This window comes from Ornithodoros turicata, chromosome 3, assembly GCF_037126465.1.
Source record: "Ornithodoros turicata isolate Travis chromosome 3, ASM3712646v1, whole genome shotgun sequence".
In the NCBI taxonomy this organism is placed as follows: domain Eukaryota; kingdom Metazoa; phylum Arthropoda; class Arachnida; order Ixodida; family Argasidae; genus Ornithodoros; species Ornithodoros turicata.
The window spans coordinates 61,571,645-61,594,783 of record NC_088203.1 but is presented as its reverse complement, the minus strand read 5'-3'; the positions used below and the strand labels follow the sequence as shown (position 1 = coordinate 61,594,783).

The 23,139-nt window shown below is 44.4% G+C and overlaps 1 protein-coding gene across 3 annotated transcripts in view; it reads left to right on the top strand.

Annotated features, from left to right (window-relative positions):
- The window catches only part of LOC135388521 (E3 ubiquitin-protein ligase UBR5-like), a 272,129-nt gene that overhangs the window by 64,133 nt on the left and 184,857 nt on the right, over positions 1-23,139 (top strand). For all 3 annotated transcript variants that reach the window (XM_064618109.1, XM_064618108.1, XM_064618107.1), the window contains exons 11-20: positions 1,161-1,403; positions 4,046-4,325; positions 6,708-6,915; positions 9,786-9,940; positions 10,542-10,736; positions 11,692-11,767; positions 11,830-11,946; positions 16,620-16,698; positions 19,099-19,259; positions 21,583-21,712. In XM_064618109.1, the coding sequence (XP_064474179.1) occupies positions 1,161-1,403; positions 4,046-4,325; positions 6,708-6,915; positions 9,786-9,940; positions 10,542-10,736; positions 11,692-11,767; positions 11,830-11,946; positions 16,620-16,698; positions 19,099-19,259; positions 21,583-21,712 (1,644 nt within the window). The remainder of the gene's footprint in view (positions 1-1,160; positions 1,404-4,045; positions 4,326-6,707; positions 6,916-9,785; positions 9,941-10,541; positions 10,737-11,691; positions 11,768-11,829; positions 11,947-16,619; positions 16,699-19,098; positions 19,260-21,582; positions 21,713-23,139) is intronic.

The window sequence follows — 23,139 nt, the reverse complement described above, 5'->3', positions numbered from 1 at the left end:
AGCAACGATTTAATGTGTTTAGAAAACAAAACAAAATACTTCAAAATAAATGTAAAAGGTCATTGATGCCTGAGTAGCCCTTGGAATAAACATTGAAGTTGCAAGGAGTAGCTCTGCAAGTCAGCTTCACCTAAAGCATGTGTGCTCTTGAAGGCTGCACTGCAGTAGACAAAAGAGAACTGGATGCTAATGATGTCTGTATCATACAGCACTTAAGTGTGGTGAGATATGGATAAAGAAAACAGAGCATACATACAGTTGCCATCCAATTTTTTGGACTCTGCAGGGATCGCGCCAAAGCCCGAATATTCGAGCAGTCCGAAAAAAAAAAAAAAGAATTTCGCTTCAAAAGTCAACTTTATTAAGTATTAGTAGGCCGGAAAAAGTTATCGATGCTTTCTTAACGGGCTGTCTTCCCTCTCTGCATGATAACATTGGCTTCTACTGCCATCTAGATCTACATTCCACAGCTGCTACTTCCTGAAGCGATATTGTATATATACGGGCAAAAGCACCACAGTCACCTTCATTAGTTCCGAGGTTGATGGATGCGCTGTGAGATGGCAAGTCGTCGATATCCCGAACACATGGAGGGAACATATCAGGACAACTTCTGGCAACATTAGGCGTCACCATTCCTCAAGTCGACTTCACCTAACGCCTGCGTGCTTTAGGTGAAGCTCGCTTTACTTTGCAGGTGGACAGCACATGCTCGCTTTGTGAATCACCACGACAGGACTCCTTCACTCAGAGTATTGGAAAATGAACAGTCACTGTCTATTTTCTTGCCTCAATTTTTATATTTGGTTTCCTTGACCTTGGCGTTGCGTCATGTGCACGTGGTGAGCTGGCGACCGCTCAGGACGCTCGTGGGCTCGGCAAAGCCTGTCCAGAATATCTAGTGACGGAGCTGTACGGCATCTGAAATTTTGGACGTACCTCTATATGTACCTTACTATACCTTAACTCTATGGGGCCCATTGCCTTTCCGTGAATGCGTCCGAATAATCGAGCATATCTGAAAAATCTGGGTCCAAAAAATTGGTAGGCGACTGTATATAGTTAAACTTCTTTTGACAAATTTTATAGTGATAATGTGCCTGCAATACACATGTGATATTGCACATGGCAGAGATGTGTACAACACTTGTCTTTTTCAGGGGCGTGTTGCCATTCAGTCAGCGCAAGAAACTATGGGAGAAGGCGAGCTGCCGTGCCAAAAAGCAGCGTGCCATGAGCCAGGCGAGCGAAATTGTGGTGGGGTCGCAGGTGTGCATGCGTAACAGCCCGATGTACCACCCAGGGGCATTGGCTTTTACCACTCAAGGTGGTGTGCCTAGAGTAGGGCAGCTTCTGGCTGCTGCTTGGGGCATTCCAGATACCTGCCACTTCAAGATACTTAGGTATGCCCAGGGAATATGTATTACAGGAAAATGACACACTACAGTCATTGTGAGTCCAATACATGCAGGAGCAGCACAGGTCATGTGGGTGCGACCTCCTTAGATTCAGACCTCCACCTCAAACCTGGGAACCCATCTATAAAACCTCATTGGCTGACAATCTATCCAGCTAATCTTTTCCTCCCAAACGTGCTTAGATATTAAATAAACCCATTTTAAAGATCACTGCTGCTGTCGCAACTGGAGAAGCTTCAGTGGCGAGACATCGCTCCCTAAGCGGAGGAGTGAGAGCGCGGTGCTGAGAGGAGGAAAGGTGCCTTCCAGACACCCTCTAACTATGAGACGCTGGTACGGCCGAGAGCATTCCTTTTCTCAAGGTCGCACCCTCATTGGTTATTAGGGAGTAACATCTTGTTTTTCCAGCGAGGGAATTCCGGCATACTCTCAACATCTGGCGTCTGCTCTTGTCATGTATTCCACCGAATAACAGGCAGACTATGCCACTATTTCGCGTGGAACTTTTGATACCGTGGTCACTTCCCTATGCCGGGCTGACGAGTCCCAAGTAGGACGAAACAGCTTTACTCGGCTGGGAGTCAAAATCAAACTGTAAACATTATATATATATATATATAGGACAAATAGGTTAATATATCAGACGGCTACGAAGTTGAATAAAAGTGAAATAATAAGACTTGGACAACAGATTACAGGAATGTTAACAAAAACTAATTTATTTAATGGGCAATTTAACACATAGATAAAAAAAAAAGCCAAAGCCAAAGAGCATATGCTATTTTTCTTCATTTAATACTTTACTGGCTTCGCACTGGGCTTTCAGAGGTGAGTCACTCACCCTGACGGGAGGACATCACGTTCCACGTGACCTTCCGACGCCACTCGCTCAAACGTCGCCCACCTACGCATTGCTGATGAAGGCCCAATAAGGCCGAAACAGCTGTCCAATGCTGGTGTGGCGACGTTTGGGACTTATAAACATATGTTCAACGTGCAGCCAAAGAGAGTATGCTATTTTTCTTCATTTAATACTTTACTGGCTTCGCACTGGGCTTTCAGAGGTGAGTCACTCACCCTGACGGGAGGACATCACGTTCCACGTGACCTTCCGACGCCACTCGCTCAAACGTCGCCCACCTACGCATTGCTGATGAAGACCCAATAAGGCCGAAACAGCTGTCCAATGCTGGTGTGGCGACGTTTGGGACTTATAAACATATGTTCAACGTGCAGCCAAAGAGCGTATGCTATTTTTCTTCATTTATATATATATATATATACAGTCGACACACGTTTATCCGAACGGCTTCATTTCCTGTGAAAATGTCCGGATAGCGGGGGAACCGGATAAGTGAAACACGAAAATCCAGAGTGATCCTAAAAGGACATCTTTATTGACCATTACACAGAAAACTATCCATTGTCATCTGTTTCATTCTAATACACGCATCCAGTTCTTGTAAACCTTTGCTAATAGCATTGACTTGCGAAATATTGTTCTGTCGCACGAAAAATAACAGCGCTGTTCTCAGTGCCGCCCGCGCATTTTCTAGCGTCACAGCCGGTGCATCCACGCTTTAATCATCAGATTCTTCTTTAACACTATCGGAAGCGACGACACTGACGATATCGTCATCTGTGATTCCAGCGCAGGGGTCCTCGTTGCGGACCTTCTCAGTCTGAAATGACCAGACTGCTCAGTGTATTACTTTTGTGTAACGTGCAAAGTCGGAAAGGGAGAAAATTCTTCCTAGCAACACCGTCTTTGTGTCAGTAAAAGGGAGGCCACAACCAGGGTTCTCGACCTCGCTTGACTAGTTGTGGGCCAAGTGTCATTCGTAGACAATGACTGGATAATTGAAGCCGATTGTTGGGTATAGTCACTTCTGTGCCCTGGAATTCTCGTCCGAGTCCGGAAGCTGAAGTCCGGATAAACGAGGGCGAAATACATGGGGAGAAATTCGTCCCCATGCTTTTTTGTCCGGATAGCGCAGGATCCGGATAAATGAAGTCCAGATAAACGCAGGTTGACTTTCAGGACAATGAGCGGCTAAGATATCAGTGTGAAAGGCAATCATCCCATCCTCGACGCCACGCAAGCACACATGTCATTACACACGACATTACACATGCCAGTTGCGGGGCCAATTGGCACACGAGAAAACTCGCCTTTGCAACAACACTCTCCTACCAAAAGTCAAAACCCGTGGTATTACCTGGTACTGCAGAGCAGGGGAGATATGGATATTATTAAATAGGAAAGGCAAAGTTAGGACAAAAAGAAAAAAAGAGGCAGATAGACTTGTAAGAAAGAGTGAGAAAACATTTGCCCATTTCCCCCAAATGTTATATTCCCCCTCATTTGGGACACAGTGAGGGGCCATTGAGGGACTGTGAGCAAGCATGAAACTGGAGAGAGAGCTGCAAAGCTGAGATGTACTGTGTCAGGTTAGGCATACACAAATTGCACATATTCTGCATAGCAATATGTCTCTGGCACTGTCCTGCCCAAAATTCCTGCAGAACAAGAGCAGGACAGCATTGTTTTGAGGCATTTTTTTCTTTCTGTTCATTTCTTGGGGCATTTTTGAATAGAGCTTGAAGCACCTTATGTCTTGGTGCAGTGACAAGAAGGGAGAACCCTGTGAGGCATCTAAAGCACAGTCAGACAAGGGAGGTTCCTGCGACCGCACAGAGATGCCTCCTCCTCCATCGCCAGCCTCGTCAACATGTAGTGAACCTTCTTCTGGTCAAAGCCCTCTTCCTCCACACAAACGCAAACACAAGAACAGCACTTCCTTAGACATTCTGGAACAGAGGAGTAGAGATGAAGAGGAATGGCACCTCAAGGATGTTGTGTTTGTGGAAGATGTCAAGAATGTTCCTGTAGGACGGGTGCTCAAAGTATGTTTCTTTCTTCACTATTCTCATCACAAACTAATAATAGCGGTGAAATTCAAATAACTCGGGAGGGGGAAAAGATATTGAGACCAGGGTCGAACCTAGAACCTCCTGCGTGTTTACCGTTTTCCTGACATATTTGAATTTCGTTGATTCCTGGGTGTTGAAGGCTCATGTGTTCCCACAACGAACAAATTCAGGCGCGCAACATGCAACAGCTTGGTAGTAAGCTGGTATGAAATTTGAAAAAACTTGAATACGTACTGGAAATATCTGAATTCCAGTATTCAAGTTTTTTCAAATTTCATACCAGGTGTGCGAATCCGAATATTTTAAGTCGAATCGAATATCGAATCGAATGGAGGAAAAAATTCCGAATACCGAATCAAATATCGAATATTCGGGCAAAATTTACAGTGTGTGACTTTCACACTAAAAGTTTCCATTTTGTAGCCCATGGCTTTAGTATAATTTTTCTGGCATTAGCTGTCACAAGAGAGACATGGAATTCTCCTAAATCCTCTACTCTTTAATTTTACATGAGAGTGCTTCCTGCTTTTCAGGTGTGCCTACACTTACTGGAGTGGTTACCACCATTTCAAAATTTTATGTCAGGCAGTAGCACGTTATACAGATGAGGCTGTAATTGTTTCAGACAACCACAGGCCATTTGTGAAACAAACAAAGTGGCATCCTGCCCCAGCCTTGCCATGAACAGCCTTTAGTTTCTTTGCACTTGCCCAAGGAAGTTGCACTACTGAAATTTTAGACGTAAAGAACATCTTTAAGACACCCTTCTTGTTCGTGGGCTGTAGTCATTATTCAAGAGTCCTAACTTTTTAAAGGCAACCTCACAGACATCAAATCAAGGTCCCTCGTCGGCACCGCTAAACCGCATGTGGGAGGGGCGCCACCCTTTTCAGAGACGATGTCTACAAAACTCACTTTGGACAACGTTATCTTAAACTAAACACTGTCCCGCCTGTGTTGGTCCTGCAGCAAGAACAATTTCGTAAAGCAGGCTTCATCTCATGCACGGAAGCATCAGGTGAAGCCCACTTTCGGGTTGTGTCCTTCATATTCCTGGAATAATCGAATACAGTCAAACCTTGTTACAACGAAACACGATATAACGAAATTCACGATAGAGCGAAATGATTTGGATTCCCTGGCAGAGGGCCATAAAGATCAATGTATTTTAACTCCCGCTACAACTAAACACTCTTTAATCGCTGCCTCGATACAGCGAAAGAACGAGATAAGGTTTATGACCCCAAAGCAGATTTCAGGGTCACGAAAACAAAGCTGTGTCCTGTTCCTGCGGCGAAGGATGACACGTGCGATTAGGGTCGGGAGGAATCTGGTGCCTACAAAAGGAAGTCTGAGTCATTGGAAGGTTTGAGATTTTCCTTCGGAGGTTTCTCCTTTTCGCGCTGGTTTTGAACTGTCCGGTTGCAGCCAAGTACAGGACGAAAAGAGACGAGACATAAGGCGCCAACGCGTGTGTGTGGGAAACGCTTTGTTCGCGTGGTGGCCTACGTGATGAAATCAGCCAGATTTTCTTGACTGGGACAAACATGTCGTAGCAACGAAGAGCCTTATGGAAGACGCACTGCCACAGACGTGCTTGGAAGGTGTGCGGGATCGCGACACGATATGGAGAACGCTGCGGAGGCTTTGGGGGCGTACGAACAATGCGTGACAGTGCATCTTCTAGGCATGACGCAGACGCGAATAACTGGCTATTTCACGCAAGAATAAAATGCCGTAAGTGCTGTTTTGCGCTGTATTTGTAGTTGCTATAATATTTCAAGAAAAACTTTTCTGTATCGTAGCGGGAGTTATCTACGCTTATGTACAGCGCGCGGCCTCGCGAAGATCATGATTCGTGACCTTCAATTCAATACAGCGAAATGTTCGATACAACGAAAGAAATTGCGTTCCCCGTGAGTTTTGTTATATCGAGGTTCGACGTATACGAAAAATCGGATATTGGATATTCGATTCGTGAATCGAATAGTTCAAGCGTTTGATATGCGATTGGAATTCGAGAACTCGAAATTCGCACACCCCTAATCTGAATCTACAATTTTTGAATGCACATTGAATATCTGGAATATTTGATTCATGTTTAAAATTTTGAATAGTCGGACACCTCTAGTTGTTTTGTGCTCTGCGCTCTGCTGTTCTGTTATGCAGAAGATACTATCTACTGGGGACATTGAGTCTGCTAAAAATAGTGTGTTACATTAGTGATATACTGAACTTGTCTTCATATCTACCTCAAATCTTTTGTGTGTAATGTCAACAATGCGTAATAATTGTCCTAAAATGACCACAGTTAGCACTTTTTTAAAGCCTGATAGAGAGGGGAAATTTGTGCAGGTTGATGGCGCCTATGTGGCAGTGCGATTTGGCAAAGATGGAGAGTCTCAACAAGATCCTCTGGCAGAGTGCCGTCTGCTGCGACGTGATGAGCTGCAACCTGTGCGAGGAACCATGCCTCGCCTCCCCGATTGCCTGCAGAGGACGCCACGGAGGGTGTGCATCCCATCTGACCCACATATCCTAGCCATGGCTGTAGACCCCCAAGGTAACTAAGCTCTGTAGTGACCTGAAACATGCATGCTGCTATCATATGTGACACAGGTCACAATCTTGGCCTTTCAATGCACCGGTTGTGCACCGTGTGTGATATCACTGTACATTCACCATGTGTCACATGGATGAGAGCGGTTCAGCAGAGCTGTAGAAACAGCTGTACAAAAGATAGAAAATAAAACAGAATGGGAACTTGAGACAGTAAAATGGGTGAGCATAGAGCACTGCACGGGCTGCATTTTTGGGCCCAGGCCTAGCACGAGCCTGGCCCGGTGCAACACGGTATCTTATATATATATATCTCTCGGGAAGCACTGAATTAAGTTAATGAGCTGAGGCTTAAGGTGGTCTCAAAGAAGCAATGAGGTGGTCCCCATAATTTTTTAAATTTTTTGCTTCAACAAATGTTCTGCAGCAAATGTTTAATTTTTTTTTTACTCCATGTTAGCGCCACGCGGCAACTGCAGCTGCGAGCGGTGTACACACGTGGAGAGATGGAAACAGGACAGCAGGAAGGAGAGGGAAATTGGGGGAGGATAGAGTGCCTCCTAGGCTGATCTGCAGCAAATATAATGAACTCTTGCAAAAGCATGAGGAGCACAGGTGACCTGTAGCGTGCGTGCAGGGCGTCTGTTCACACATTCAAAAAAAAATTTCATGCTTTGAAAGAGTTTATAAGAGGACAAGGGAAGGAGGAGGGTACTTCGCGACATGAGCAGTTCCCCTGTCTGGGTGGTCATGTGACATAGACTGGTGCAGCAAAAGTGGGTATGAGCGTGTGAGTTGCCGGCGGCATGCAAAGAGATAAAGCCATCTGTCTGAGGCCGCTCTCTGCAAGTGTTTTTGTCAATATGACAATACAGTGAACTCCCGTTAAGACGAACACGAGGGGACCACGGAAATTTGTTCGTCTTATCAGAAGTTCATCTTAACAGAAGGACCCAAAAGTGTCATAGAAAATGTCAAAAACAGGGTAGCAATCGTGAAACGGCATATTGGCAACATGGCAGCATACAGTAACTTACTTCCTGCCAGTTTGGCTACCTACTGAAGCGTTATTAAGCCACTGGTTGCCCACTGAATGGGCCCCAACTGCACGCCAACGGCAGCCCCCCCCCGCGACTGCACGCAAATTGCGCAATCACACGTGCCGCAGGGATTCCGAATGCCTGCACATCAAAAGACACCACAAAGTTTGGGTTTCATGTTATGATGCACTTGCAAAAGGAGGAAAGGCTGTGTGTGGTCGGCCCAAATAGGGACCAAACGACCACAGAGTTTTCCCGCGTGGGGGGGGGTGGTGGAAGCTGAGCACAGCATCACGTGCCTGCCCGCGGTGTCTGTTCGTGTTAAGCGGAATTTTTTTATATGGCGTCTATGGGAAAAACAAACAAATGTCCGTAATTTGTTCGGCTTATCCGGAAATCCGGCTTAAGCGAGTTCGGCATATCGGGAGCCCACTGTGTACCGCACAATTAACATATTTTTCATTGTGGCTCCTGAGGGACACCTTAACGAGTGAAACAGGGTTTCATGCAGGCTAGTACACGTTACCGAGAAAAGGAACTGAATATGTTACTTGCTACTGAAAAGTCAAAAGAAACCGTGTTATTACTCGTTAGTAACGAGTTGCTTTTCCTTTATGTAGGATGTTTAACACAGCCCAATTGTGAAATTAACATCTTTTTATCTTCATTGATATTTCACGTTGAATTTAATTTCAGTAGGAGTTGGTGCTCCAAATATCCACCGGTCATTTTTGTGCGAGATATTAGTTATTATAGATATTAGATATTATATTAGTGTTTCGCGAGATATTATCAGTGGCGACACTGAACAAGTGCTCAACGTAAGCACTAGAAGCAACAGGCACCTTTGTTGGACATGTGTGTGTAGCGATCCCAAATGGCAAATGGACAACGCGTCAGTTAAAGTCGTCCAACCCAGGTGGCAGAGAAGGCACTGGTGCAAAGCAGTAGTTTTCACTTTTTGAGCTGTAACCGAATGCCGTCAAACAGTAGCTATATGTGCAATAGATAGAACCAAACCTTTGCCTTACCGTTACTTTACCTTTACGTATTTCTTTAAATTTGAGTAAGATGAGGTACTCAGGCATTTTGTTTTCAGAAAGCAAAAAAAGGCACACAAATACTAAATTAGCATCGCCTGTTGCTTCCTTCACTCTGATCATATCGTCTAACGCAGGCCATGGTGATGCTGAGGTGAGCTCTGCTAAGTGAGTGGACCTCCGTACTCCAGAACTCGCACATATATATAAAGCGAGCAAGTGCGAGAAAAATCGAGGGTTATGACTCGAGTTAAGCCGTAAAGCCAGGTCAGGTTCATGGCTTTTACAAGTGCAGAAAATGTCCTCATAACCTCATGATGCATCCTCAGCAAAATCAGGAAGACCATGAGGTGGTTTTTACAGAAGGTTGTATGTGGTCAGTGACATGGATATGGGGAACCCGCTGCCTCAACATCCAGGTCAGGACCCCACGCGCAAAGTATAAGGATGGTGCACCCATTTCAGAAGGTAGTCCATGCTGAAGTAAAAGGAGAAGGGAGGAAAAAAACAAAAGTAACGAGTAACTTGCAGTAATGAGTTACCCATTTTTGTAACTAAACGCGTTACTCGATACAAATTTTAGAAGAGTAACTAAGTAATTACTTCGTTCTTCAAAACAGTAACTTCTTACCCAGTAATGAGTTACGTACAAGGCTGGTTTCAAACCACGTTAAATGTCACGTCCATGCTCCTTTAATTCTCCCAGATGTTCTTCACTCATCCTGTGACATTGGTGCATACTTGTGCAGACTGACTTATTCAGTTTTGCCTTACTGAAATGTAATCCCTTTCAGGTATCCATGCTGTAGTGCGCAATGGAGGCCATTTGAGCTATGTGGTGTACAATATTGTCACGGGTCGAGCGGAGCAAGACAGTCCATTCCCTACGTACCTCCACTCATTCCTGGGACAGGACCAAAGACAGGTGTCCCTCACTATTGCAGGAGAAGTAAGGGCTTCTTTATTCTCATAGTGTTATCTCCTAGTATGGATGACATTTGTGGGACTGTGACGATCATCATCCATGTACTTGAGGCAACATAATACTGCAGTGTATCATTTGTGATTTTATTGCAAAACTTGCAAAAAAAAGCAGTTGTATAGGTATGGATTTAGCGGAGCTGACAGGAAAATCACTTCATCATGTACGTTTGTTATAAAGGAAATCATAAATGTTCAAACCGCACATCAGCCCTATGGGAGCCAGTAAGGCCACATGGAGAAAAAAAAATTTATATACCAGTCTTTTGTGAAAGAAGCTTTCATTCGAAAGGGGTTTGACTGTATTCATGACTTTTGATATGTACAGCATAATACAATATTAAGCATATCATAAGAAAAAGCAAGTTGATATGAAAGACTGAACAGAATTTCTGACAATTTTCTTTTTATTCCTCGATTAGCTTTGAGCTTTTGCAAATGGCATTGCCCTGTCTGTGTGAATCTGCATTCCTGTCTTTTTTGCAATTGTAATACACTAAACATTGTATCATCATGCCTCGGTCGGATATTTTTGGGAGCTTAATATACAGGTGTTGACTCATTTGCAGAGTGAGAGCCTGGCTCTGCTGCGTGATGGCAACAGTGCCCTTTACCCTCTAGCCAAAGATTGCCTGGATGGAGTCCGAGATCCTTGCTGGTTGGATCTTCCCCCAGTGCAGGCTTTGGGCCTTGGTGTACACCTCCTGAGGGATGCTCATGCAAACCAAAAGAACCACATTGCCATCATAGTGCTTGCTCTGAAGGTAACAGGCTGAGTTTGTGCATACATATAATAAATAAATAAATAAATAAACATGACTAGAGCCCCTGACTTTCCGCCAATCTGGGATACTGCAATATGGCAATATGAATTGGCCATTTCAATAAGAATAATCTGTTTCTTGCAGAATCTTACGTTAAGGAACTACATAAGGTTTTCAATTAATCTGCAACATTTACACAGGTTACTCGATTAGTCTGAACTGTTGGAGGTCTGCCGTTGCCTGACACAAATGATACAGTGCAATCCCATTGTTTCGAACTGACACTCGGGTCCTGGCAAAGCCATCTGTATTTCAATGGGGGAAAACGCCTGGAAATTCGAGCATGAACGTGCACAAGAGTTTCTTCGAATAAGATTGCCCGGTCACGCCAGACTCCTGACTACGCATCAGCTAGGAAGTGCCAGTGCACTGCTGTCATGTGATGGGCACCTTTACTTTACAGGTCACCTTTAAGAGTTCAGTTTACTTAATATTCATAAGTTCATTGCTTATAAAAGTTATACTTCTGCCAGAAGAAAGAGGTGCAAGGAACGAACCACCGTAATGGTGTGCGGAAACGTGACCGACACGGAACGATGCCATTTCCTTGGCGGTGGCAAAACAAGTCTTGTTGTTTTGAGGGGATCAGTGCCCTTCCTGTTGACTACGCAGCCAAGAAAAAGGCAGCGATTCGTTATGTTCTCAAACTGAGTTGGTGATATTCATGTTCTCTGGGTTCACGATTGGGTTGGGCATAACATCGCAAACGACGTTTGAAATAACGTGGAGTACAAAATATCCTTGATGCATGTTTGAGAAGTTTCTTCGCAGGACCTATTTTCACCTCTGTGCAACAAAATTTGCATTGTAAAGTTACCACCTCTTAAAACTGTGCTTTCAGTTTAAAGATGTCGCTGCTTTAATGCCTTCAGTAATTGTGATGTTCCTTTAACAGAATCAATCTCTGATGGCATCCATCCTCAAAAATGATGTAGAATCCGTGCGACAAACGCTTGTTTCACTAGAAAGTGGTAAGTAATGGTTGTGCTAAGCAGAGTGAGAGAGACTGATATTGTCCTTCTATGTGTGACAGAGAGCGGAAGCAATCTCCAAGACATCTTGGCTGAACGTTGTGATGGCAACCGTAACATTCTTCATGCTGCTGTGTCTGCCTGCTTTCCAGCATCCAACAAAGAGAATGAAAACTCGGGTATGTGCTTGGTTTGACAATTGGTGAAAAATTGGTAGTACCTTCCCCCAACACACCTGCATGATCCTGCTGATGCATTGGGAAGGAGTTGTTTTTAGAATCTTTTAGCCTCAGCCTTAGCTTGAAGCCCCCTAAACACGTGCTTTGCTACCCCTACCATGTGATCCATCGACACTTCTTGTGCAGTAAATCACCGGGCAGGAAGAGTATCACATCAGACGATCCATCTAAATCAGACTGTATAGCAAAAGTGCAAAAGCGTGCTCCCTAAGTACCGCAGCTTTTGGGAGGTAAGATCCTTTGATACAACAGAAAATGGAGGAGGATCTCTGGAAATCATTATGATGGTTATATTGGCCTGCACATTATGGTTGCTGGCCACAAAACAACATTTTTAGGTACAGATGCCCGTTGTTTAATGACGAGTGCAGCATTTGCTGACAAGGCTTCAGAAAGTCTAGATTGAATGAGATGGACCAAATAATAGATTCCCATTCAGCGGTAGAAGTTGCTTAAATACTCCATCTTCTGTGGGGGACTTTAAATCTGGTGCATCGTGCGCTAGGATTTTGGAGCACATTAAAGAACACTCAGGTGGGGGCAAAATTAATCACCGACCACCGCGGCTCGTGACCGTAGTTTTCTCCCGGCACGTAAAGTCACAAATTATCATTCTGTGGTGTTGAGGTGGTCCCCTTTGTCATTCAAACATGAGAAATATGCTACCATACAGCAGTGTTAGACATGTGTGTACTAGTGCTGCTCACTAGTGCCCTCCCTTATGCCTAAAAGTGAGCAGTCTTGACTTATGCTTGTTCTCTCTCGCTCTTGCTTTAAGACTGCTCACGTAGCACCGAGCAACATGCATGCCTGTTATTTGCCTTGCCTGTTATTCAACATGTACGTGCCGTTGGCTTGGCATTGGTCAAGTCATCTGACAACTTGCCTTGACAACTGTACCACCTCTGTTCTCGTAAGCTGCTGAGCGACTGCACTATGTTTAACTAAAGGCGCAACTCGTTGCACGAGGATCTGTCGCTCGTGGACGTGTTTGGAGCAGCCATGACGTCATACAGGATTTTCTGGGCCTTTCATGTCCAGAGATAACCCCATTTCCTCTTACAGTTCTTGTGGACAGCCGTGAAGGGAGGACCTAGCTCCCTAAGCAACGGGACATCATTGCCCTGCATTGCATCATTCTTTCGAAAGTTCTCCTGTAGAATGTGGGGCGAGGGTTGCCCTTCATACAGATATCGTACATAATAACGAGACAAAAATACATGGACTACATATGGTTCGTACCTCGCTGGACAGTGCGTTGTCCGAAAAGCGAGTTTCCATATTAACGAGACGAAAATGCATTGAAAAAGTTTGGTCCACATAAAAATCGTCCATAATTCGAGTTGTCCATATTAACGGGGTTCATATTAATGAGGCACGACTGTACACAATTATGCTGTATGTAATAAACAAGACAAATGACAGGTATGTAATAAACGGGTCTGTGTTGCTGCATTACACTGTTTGCCTGAAAGGCACTCAGCAGGGTCTAGGGAAGTGCAACTGGTTAGAATGAAACCTATCAAAGTTGACAGCCGTTACCATAGCCACAATTTATTACCCTGAAGATATTGTGGACATGGAGGCAGACCCTTATAAACACGACAGTAACTCTGAGAAAACGTATTCCTCGTACACAGCCTGTATTTTTTCACAAACCTGCTCGAATTTTTTTTTATTAAGGGACAGAAACGAGAACTGAGCTGGCTTCGGTCTACACAAAGAAATCTGTGACATGCACACCTGTTACACCCATTTGCACATTTACTTGCGTGAAATATTCACGCTTCAAGGTTCTCTTCTCTAGATTTGCAAAGGAGTTTTTCAGTTCAACGGGGCATTTCACTTTTAGAGGTGTTTGCTTTCCCTCACAACACTCGCAACAATACCTCACAACACTGTCAGGGCTGCAGCCAATGATGGGCAAACTTTGGGATAGAAAAAGCCCCACATCTTGGATCATCACGGTGTGTCCTCTTGATTTCAAAAGTTCAACGTAGGCTTTCTTGGCAGTTGCTTCGTTGGTGACTCCAGCTCGCATGGCTGCCGTGCATACATTACTTGTTCACAAAATTACTGCCATCAGTGGATTTAAATTCACTGGCCTTGCTGACTTCAGCAACGTTGAAGACTTCGTAAAGCACTTGTGCGCAACACTAGCGGTGACCAGGTCACGTCGATAGTCATGCCACTCCCCCGCCTCATGCTGCCTTCGTGTTGCCTCTTCAATCCTAGCTATTGCATCAGTAGAACCATAGATGTTCCGCAACCATGGCACAAACAGTCGACAATCCTGGTTCCTCAAATTCTCCTTATTGAGCCATGGGAGAGAGAGAAGAGGTGGTGGGTTGGTTTCCTCTGCAAGAGATAAATGACAAAGCACACATTATTGTTAAAAGTATGTTGCATGGTTATACTAAATCCCTGTGTTACAGGCAGTGACCAAATACTTGTCACAGTTCCATTAATTGGCATACAGAATACTTTTTCACTGTTAGCTTGCAATCCTGGCACCCTTGTAGCAGTTCTTCTGACTCGTTTTCTTGTGCGAGTGAAGGGAAAATTTATAACTTCGTGCAGCGCTCCAATGTGAAGACAGCATACCTGTGCTTTTTGATGGCAGATTCTGGGCAAGACCGTCGAAAGTTCTTAGTCATTTCCGTCCGCTTCTCAGGCTCTATCACTTGTGTCTTTTCTGGCTTCACGTGACAGAAGTCTTGCAGAGGCACTGCGTCGTACATCTGCTGTACATCCTTTCTCTTCTTCGACCAGGCGTACTGAAGGTCTGTACAACTCACTTCCTGAAGTGAGCCAATGCCATTCCTACACAGAGAGCATTGTACTAGCTCTAAAACTGAGTGACTGTCACTTGTGTTACAACAAACGAACGGGTGCGTCTGTTCGCTTTTTGGAGGTGCAATAAAACCTTTGATAATGTGCGAGAACATCGCAGTGAATACTACGACCCGCGCGGTAATGGTCAGCATAATCTCAAAATCAGCGGGTAGTCGCATGAAGCAAGTCCCAGTAGTTTCCTTGACGCCTGTTTGCCGATATCGGGCCGTATAAAACTTCCTTTCAATCAAAATATGTGGCAAGTCGACTTCGTGCACATCAGTACTTCGTGACGTCTTGTATTCAAAACACAACCTTACCTGTAGCAAAGCATGATGACAGCAGCAGTATGCTTGCATTTTCCGGAATTCCCTGTTGTACACAAACACATGGTGTTTTCTACATGGGTCCCGTTGGAAGTAAACGGGAATGCCACCTTCACGAAGTGGGGATGGTCAAACCCGCCAGAAGTTCGCAAGCAGTAAGCGACGGCTGTAGCCCTGTCGTTCGACTTCTCACACAAGCCCACAAGGGGTATGTGATTGGCGTCTAATACCAGTTTGCCTTCACTGGAACACCGGGAATCCACAGTGCACTCCAGAAACTTCAAGCTGGGTCGGAGAATCAACCTGGATACGTCTGCCATTTTGAATGGTCGGGGCGACACCTACAGGTCGTCGAAAACGCAAATAGCAAACGACGCCACTGGTGCTGTCGTCTGCTACAGAATGTCTTCTGACTGAGCCATAGGATATTCCGCATGGTTAGAAGAATACGAAAAGAAATAACACACACAGCAGACGACACCATTGGCCCTGTCGTCTGCTACGGAATACCTTGTGACTAAGCTGCAGGATGTGCGTGATGTCTTTCCGTGCTCTTCAAACCGCAGGGAATATGGTATCCTGTGGCAGAGTCACAAGGTATTCCTTTGCAGACGACAGCAACACTGGTATCGTCTGCTATGAGCATCATGCCTTTTCGCGCTCTGCTAACCGCGTAGAATATCCTGCAGATCAGTCACAAGACATTCCTTAGCAGACGACATGACCAATGGTGGTGTCGTCTGTTGTATTTCTGCTCCAACCCCCGTTATCTCAGCGTATTGCGAATGCTCAACATAAGACGCAGTAGAACTCAAGTCCCATCAGCAGCTTTTTACTTTTCCTTCCACTACATGTCTGTAGAATATTCTGCGGGGATGTCCCCCGTGTGAATACACGGTTATATTCCTTAAAAACACTGTGGATTAATTGAGGTGGCACTCGGATTAAATTGAATAGCAACTGGATTTTTTCAGATGGTGGCCGGATGAAATTGAATGGCGCTTGGATTATTTCACAAGGCATTTGGATTAAAATGGACAGGAAAACCTGTAGTGTCGGATACTCCTCGCGCGAGGCTTTGCTGTTACATTCTTTGCAGTGTGTGCATCTAGTCCTCATCAGTCATGCACAGTTAAACGCACCATGCTCTCACGATCTTATGCTCTTGATAGGGCTTCCTGCCTTTACTTTCAATAAAAAGAATGGAATTCTCTCCATTTTTGTGCGTATATTGGCAGCTGGGAAAATCGTGATTGCTTTTGCTGTGAGTTTTTTCATCACGGTCATTCAGTTCAAGTTGTGTTTAGATGTGCTTCAATGGGCGAACTTACGAGAAGTGGAAATTTGATCGTAGAGTTATTGTTATATTACAGATCGTAATAAACAGGCTCGACCGCATCAGTTATACAAGCACAGTAAACCCATTGTTTCTTTGTGTCTTGTTCTGTGCAGACACCAACAATGGCCTGGAATCTCTTGACTTGCTATCCAGTTCTCCTTCCTCGAGCATCACAGTACTCTCTAGCAGAAAGTAAGTTTTTGGAGCTACACATTCATGATCCCCCTTTGTCAGCATAGTGGGCAAGGCATGTCTGTGGCAACGTACTGCTTGCGACATGGTTGTCTGAAATCAGCACCCTGTGGTTTACCCTATCTCAAATCTCCAGGTGTTACAAGATCATTTATTTTGAGTAAGAAACACTTGCAGCATATGGGCTTTCTTTAAATACAATATTGGAACAACATTTCTGAGGGCAACCAAGGAAATATTGGCCACAGAACTACTGACAAGTGATTCCAGACAATTCCAGACAACCGTGTCGCAAGCAGTACTTGCTATATCAGCTTCTTTCGTACAGAGACGGACTAGACATCTTGAAGCATTTTGGCCCTGTAGTGTAGGGGACGAAGCCCTTGAAATATATTTTGTACCAAACATCGGAGTGAATTCCATTTAGGTTCAGAGGCTTTTGGGCTATAGCTGGAGGTATGCGAATATTGAAATACAGTAGGCCTGCTGTATCTACAGAAGGCCTACAGAAGGCTTCCAGAGGGGCTCTGTATCGCAGTTTCTGTTGTCTGTCACTTCTCTCTTGTGCTTGCGTCCTTGTTGGTGTGTTTACTTGTGCTACTATGACATGCCAACTTCCCCGCTTCTGTACTTTATGTACTTTATGTCTTCTGTGTCTAGTTGGTGTTGGGTGGGCACCCCATGTGAGGGAGATGAGTAACGTCAACATTAGAGTGCGTTCTTATTGTTTTTTTTACGTTGTCACGTGGAATGGCGTAATTGGAAGATCGGGCAGTCATCTCATCGCTTCTGCTATGTAATCCAAGCGGTTGTTCCCGTGTCACTTTTGTATTTCGATACGTTTCCTGTGATTCTTTGCGATTAGTGCAGTTCGAAAACTAAAGGCTTTGTCAGTTGACCAGAAACTTGGGATAATTGATGCCATGTCCAAGGGCAAAAAGAGAAGCGATGTTGCTATCCACAAGTTATGAGCACTCTGTGCTTGCATAGGAGAGTGTGACAAAACAATATACACTAGAATCGCCTGCTTGGGTCGGTGTGTGGAGTGTTGTTTCTCAGCAAGTTCGATTGAACGAATTATTCTATTTAGCGAAGTAAGGTGTAGTCATTTTCAATTTCGTTATATAGAGGTTCAATCGTAATTCAATACAAATTGTATGCAAATATATCTGAAATTGTCCTTTGAATATTGAATCAAATTAAAAATATTACTATAGTCATGTTCAATTTAAGAAGGAAAAGAAATCTAGCCTGTCAAATACATGCGCCGTTTGAGTTAAGGAGGCACAGTGGCGCACCAGGAGAAATACTGCAGCGCCACCACATGCCATCAATAGGGGAGCGCACGTTCTGCTGCAGCGTAATGTCATGTGACCAGTCTTAAAGGGGTTGGGACACTTTCATAGATGTGGTTTATTACATCATGGAAACATTCTGCTGCACACCAGAATACTGAGGGAAGAAGAATTATTCTTCTACGTGTCATACTTAGCAAGATACAAGACCTAGAACACATTCCCAAACAGCCCATTCCCATTGGCAGCTGTAAGCACATGACTTCTCGTGCGCTGCCTCACTGGCGGCGGCGAGGGCTGTGACGTCAGAGCCGCATGGGTTTTGGTATTCGTGGTGCCCATTTTCTCTGCTTCCACTTCTTCGCTGTGAAACTTTCAATGCAGGTTCACATTGGGGCAAAGAACCATCTGTTACGTTTATCTGCGATAACTTGGGATGACCTGTCGCAGCCCCTTTAACTGCCAATACGGAAACAGAGAGGCTATGATGGATGACATTATCTGGCGCAGGTGGGAGTGTAACCTCTCTGTGTCCAGCCATCCTATCTGTGGCGCAGTAATATTTTGAGAGCTGACAGACTAAATTCCTTTTCCTTCTTAAGTTGAACAATCTTGTCAAATACGTTGAAGATTAGAGCTAGTATTCTCAAACTTTGTAGTTTACCTCGTGGTCTTAATCTTTGCTCCATGCGTTGTTCGGTGTGGATTTGACTACAGAATAATTTTGCAGTAAAAATATGCACAGAATTTTGTGGTCATCTGAGATTTTGAAGCAATTTTTTTAGACCATGTTTCAACCATGTTATTGAGGCCATATAAATGTGCACGATATTTTCACAAAGGTGAAAGTATTTTTTCGGAGACAATGTTAAGTCCTCACAGTCAGAGCTCCCAGAACTGCCAGTAGAGAATTGCCTTCGAGCCTCTTCACCCCCTGTTACGTCACTTGCACTGTTTTTAAAACCACACCAAAGGTGTTCTATGCACCAAGAGAGAGCTTTATCCTGCTTCTGCTTGTGTTAAAGTGAAGAACCTGAAATTGGTTTAGCACAATTTATCTCTGGCAGGCAAAGTGAAGCTGTGCTAACGAAAATACTTTCTCCAGCATGTCCTTATGTGAGGTAATGCGACGTGCAACTTCAGCAGCCCTCAGTCTCTCTGGACTTGATTCCCAAGAATCTGAAGCAGATTTTCACATTCCAACTCTTAGCTGGCCTCCAGAACCTTCGACTGACCATGCCACTGGACGTGGTACTGCCAAAACAGGCAAGTCTTCCTTCAGTGCATCACTGACCTCTGGTTGATTTTAAAGTGTAGCACCAACAGAAAGTGGAGGAGGATCTCTGGAAATCATTATGATGGTTATATTGGCCTGCACATTATGGTTGCTGGCCACAAAACAACATTTTTAGGTACAGATGCCCGTTGTTTAATGATGAGTGCAGCATTTGCTGACAAGGCTTCAGAAAGTCTAGATTGAATGAGATGGACCAAATAATAGATTCCCATTCAGCGGTAGAAGTTGCTTAAACACTCCATCTTCTGTGGGGGACTTTAAATCTGGTGCATCGTGCGCTAGGATTTTGGAGCACATTAAAGAACACTCAGGTGGGGGCAAAATTAATCACCGACCACCGTGGCTCGTGACCGTAGTTTTCTCCCGGCACGTAAAGTCACAAATTATCCTTCTGTGGTGTTGAGGTGGTCCCCTTTGTCATTCAAACATGAGAAATATGCTACCATACAGCAGTGTTAGACGTGTGTACTAGTGCTGCTCACTAGTGCCCTCCCTTATGCCTAAAAGTGAGCAGTCTTGACTTGTGCTTGTTCTCTCTCGCTCTTGCTTTAAGACTGCTCACGTAGCACCGAGCAACATGCATGCCTGTTATTTGCCTTGCCTGTTATTCAACATGTACGTGCCGTTGGCTTGGCATTGGTCAAGTCGTCTGACAACTTGCCTTGCCAACTGTACCACCTCTGTTCTCATAAGCTGCTGAGCGACTGCACTATGTTTAACTAAAGGCGCAACTCGTTGCACGAGGATCAGTCGCTCGTGGACGTGTTTTGTGGACGTGCCATGACGTCATACAGGATTTTCTGGGCCTTTCATGTCCAGAGATAACCCCATTTCCTCTTACAGTTCTTGTGGACAGCCGTGAAGGGAGGACCTAGCTCCCTAAGCAACGGGACATCATTCTTTCAAACGTTCTCCTGTAGAATGTGGGGCGAGGGTTGCCCTTCATACAGATATCGTACATAATAACTAGGGCCTGACTTTTTCGGGTTTTATTTTTGGCCAAATTCGGGGGGTAAAGATCGGGTGATATTTTTCATTTGAAAATTCGGGTGTATTCGGGTTAAATCCCGTTACGGCATATTCTGTCGTCAGGAATTCGGGTGTATTCGGGTGATTTTTTTTTTGTTTAATAAAAATTTGTCTTAACATAGAACTAATGTTTAGCAATGTTATCAAAGTTTATTTTAATGCACGCTTATGAGTGTGCCACGCGACCCGGATGTTTTCGGGTAGATTCGGGTTAAACCCGAATTTTACAGATTTCGTTCGGGGGTAAATATCGGGCAGATACGGGTTTAACCCTAAAAAGTCAGGCCCTAATAATAATGAGACAAAAATACATGGACTACATATGGTTCGTACCTCGCTGGACAGTGCATTGTCCGAAAAGCGAGTTTCCATATTAACGAGACGAAAATGCATTGGAAAAGTTCGGTCCACATAAAAATCGTCCATAATTCGAGTTGTCCATATTAACGGGGTTCATATTAAGGAGGCACGACTGTACACAATTATGCTGTATGTAATAAACAAGACAAATGACAGGTATGTAATAAACAAGTCTGTGTTTGCTGCATTGCACTGTTTGCCTGAAAGGCACTCAGCAGGGTCTAGGGAAGTGCAACTGGTTAGAATGAAACCTATCAAAGTTGACAGCCGTTACCATAGTCACAATTTATTACCCTGAAGATATTGTGGACATGGAGGCAGACCCTTATAAACGCGACAGTAACTCTGAGAAAACGTATTCCTCGTACACAGCCTGTATTTTTTCACAAACCTGCTCGAATTTTTTTTCATAAGGGACAGAAACGAGAACTGAGCTGGCTTCGGTCTACACAAAGAAATCTGTGACATGCACACCTGTTACACACATTTGCACATTTACTTGCGAGAAATATTCACGCATCAAGGTTCTCTTCTCTAGATTTGCAAAGGAGTTTTTCAGTTCAGCGGGGCATTTCACTTTTAGAGGTGTTTGCTTTCCCTCACAGCACTCACAACAATACCTCACAACACTGTCAGGGCTGCAGCCAATGATGGGCAAACTTTGCAAAATACATGCAAAATGCAAAACAGGCAAGTCTTCCTTCAGTGCATCACTGACCTCTGGTTGATTTTAAAGTGTAGCACCAAAAGTGACAGAATACCGTTTTGGTTGGTTCTGTCTCTTGTATGCTGGCTTACTAGGTTTAAGTCTTTTTTTTTTGTCTGTCCATTTGTTGTAGCAGTGGTGTACGTCCAGTGAAAACATGCATTTTTGACCAATCCTTGACACTTCTGCTTTTGCAGGACAGACCAGTGGTGGTAGCAGCAGTAGAGCAGGAGAATTGGTAGGAGGGTGTCCTGCACTGAGCATTCTCTTCCTTATGTGTGACTCTGCTGCTCTGAAGCCGCACTTGCAGGAGCTATTGTGTGCAAGGTAACATTATGTTTTCTTCACAAGTTATAGTGGACAGTTCTCAAGTGAATCTGTTGTGGTGCTATTCTTTCAGTTTGATTAGAGGTGTGCGAATATTGAAATTTTCGAATACGAATAGAATACAAATATCTGCAAGGTTGTTCTTCGAATATCGAATATCAAGTCATAGGGTAAAGGCTTCTAAGAGTAACAGTTAAGCCCTGAAAACAGGCATGGGCACAGGTGTGTTCTGCTGATCCTTAGAAAAAATGTCCCAAATGCTAATAAGGAATATGTACTGGCTTAGCATAGGACACATGCCAAGTCATACATGCTTGCCTACATGCCATGCATGCCCCTCCCTTTCTTTTTTCAATAAACATATCTCCCCCCCCCCCCCCCCATGCATGCCTATGTGCATGCCATATTGCACATGTACAGTAAAATTATTTTTACAATAGTAAACACCTGTGTTGGCATTGTAAGTGCTGGCAAAAGAGACAGAATGGAAGTAAAGAGCAGTGACATGTTCAGACGTGTGGGATGGTATAGTAACGAGCACATTTCAGAAGGAAAATGAAGGTGGCAAGTGCTCTCTTCTTGCACTGACAATGCCTTCCACATTTGTCGTGTGGGCAAGAAACTACACGGGTCGACTGCGCTGTGAGACCATAGTCTCCCGACGGTAACGCATAGTTTGGAACAGCCTCAATCATTAGTGCAGTAAAACCGCGATTGTCGACGATGTTGTATGACTGTGCTCATCACGTGTGATTGTTTCCGCGACGTTTTGTGTTCAGCGCTTCTTTCATTTCACGGCGATAATCTGCATGCGCCCCTCAAAACGTCACGCCGACACGCGCAATATCGCTCCATGCGGGTCAGTCTTAAATCTATATGCGTCTTGCTATCATCTCCAACAACAGTTAGCGCACCTTTAAATGACTTTGCAGCATTATTGTCGTCCTAATTAGCACTTTTTACATACGGTCGCACAGCGCCAGAGTTGGAGAAACTATGTCGAAGTATTGTCATGTCCCATTCTTGATTATCGCCATCATCGCACACGACCATAATTCTCTTACATATTGCTGACTACCACAAATCAAAACCGAAAAAACGCGTTTGAGACGCGATGTTCTGGCTGTACATGCAATGGCACGATGAACAGCTGTGTTCAGCTCAACGCCAACAAAATTTTGATATTTAACCGCAATTCCACCGAACTGTAGGCCTTCGTTGCCAATCCATGACGATGCTGACGATGCATCAAGCGTACTGCGGTTTCGCGTTTGGCTGGGGCGGACTTTAAAATGGCGGCTGTACACAACTCTGTACTAGTTTCAATTTCGGTTACCGAACGTGTAGCGACGCATTCACAAATGAGCGTACCTTGAAAGCTCCGTGCGTCGCTTTCCAGCTGTTCTACTATACATGTCCGTCACTGT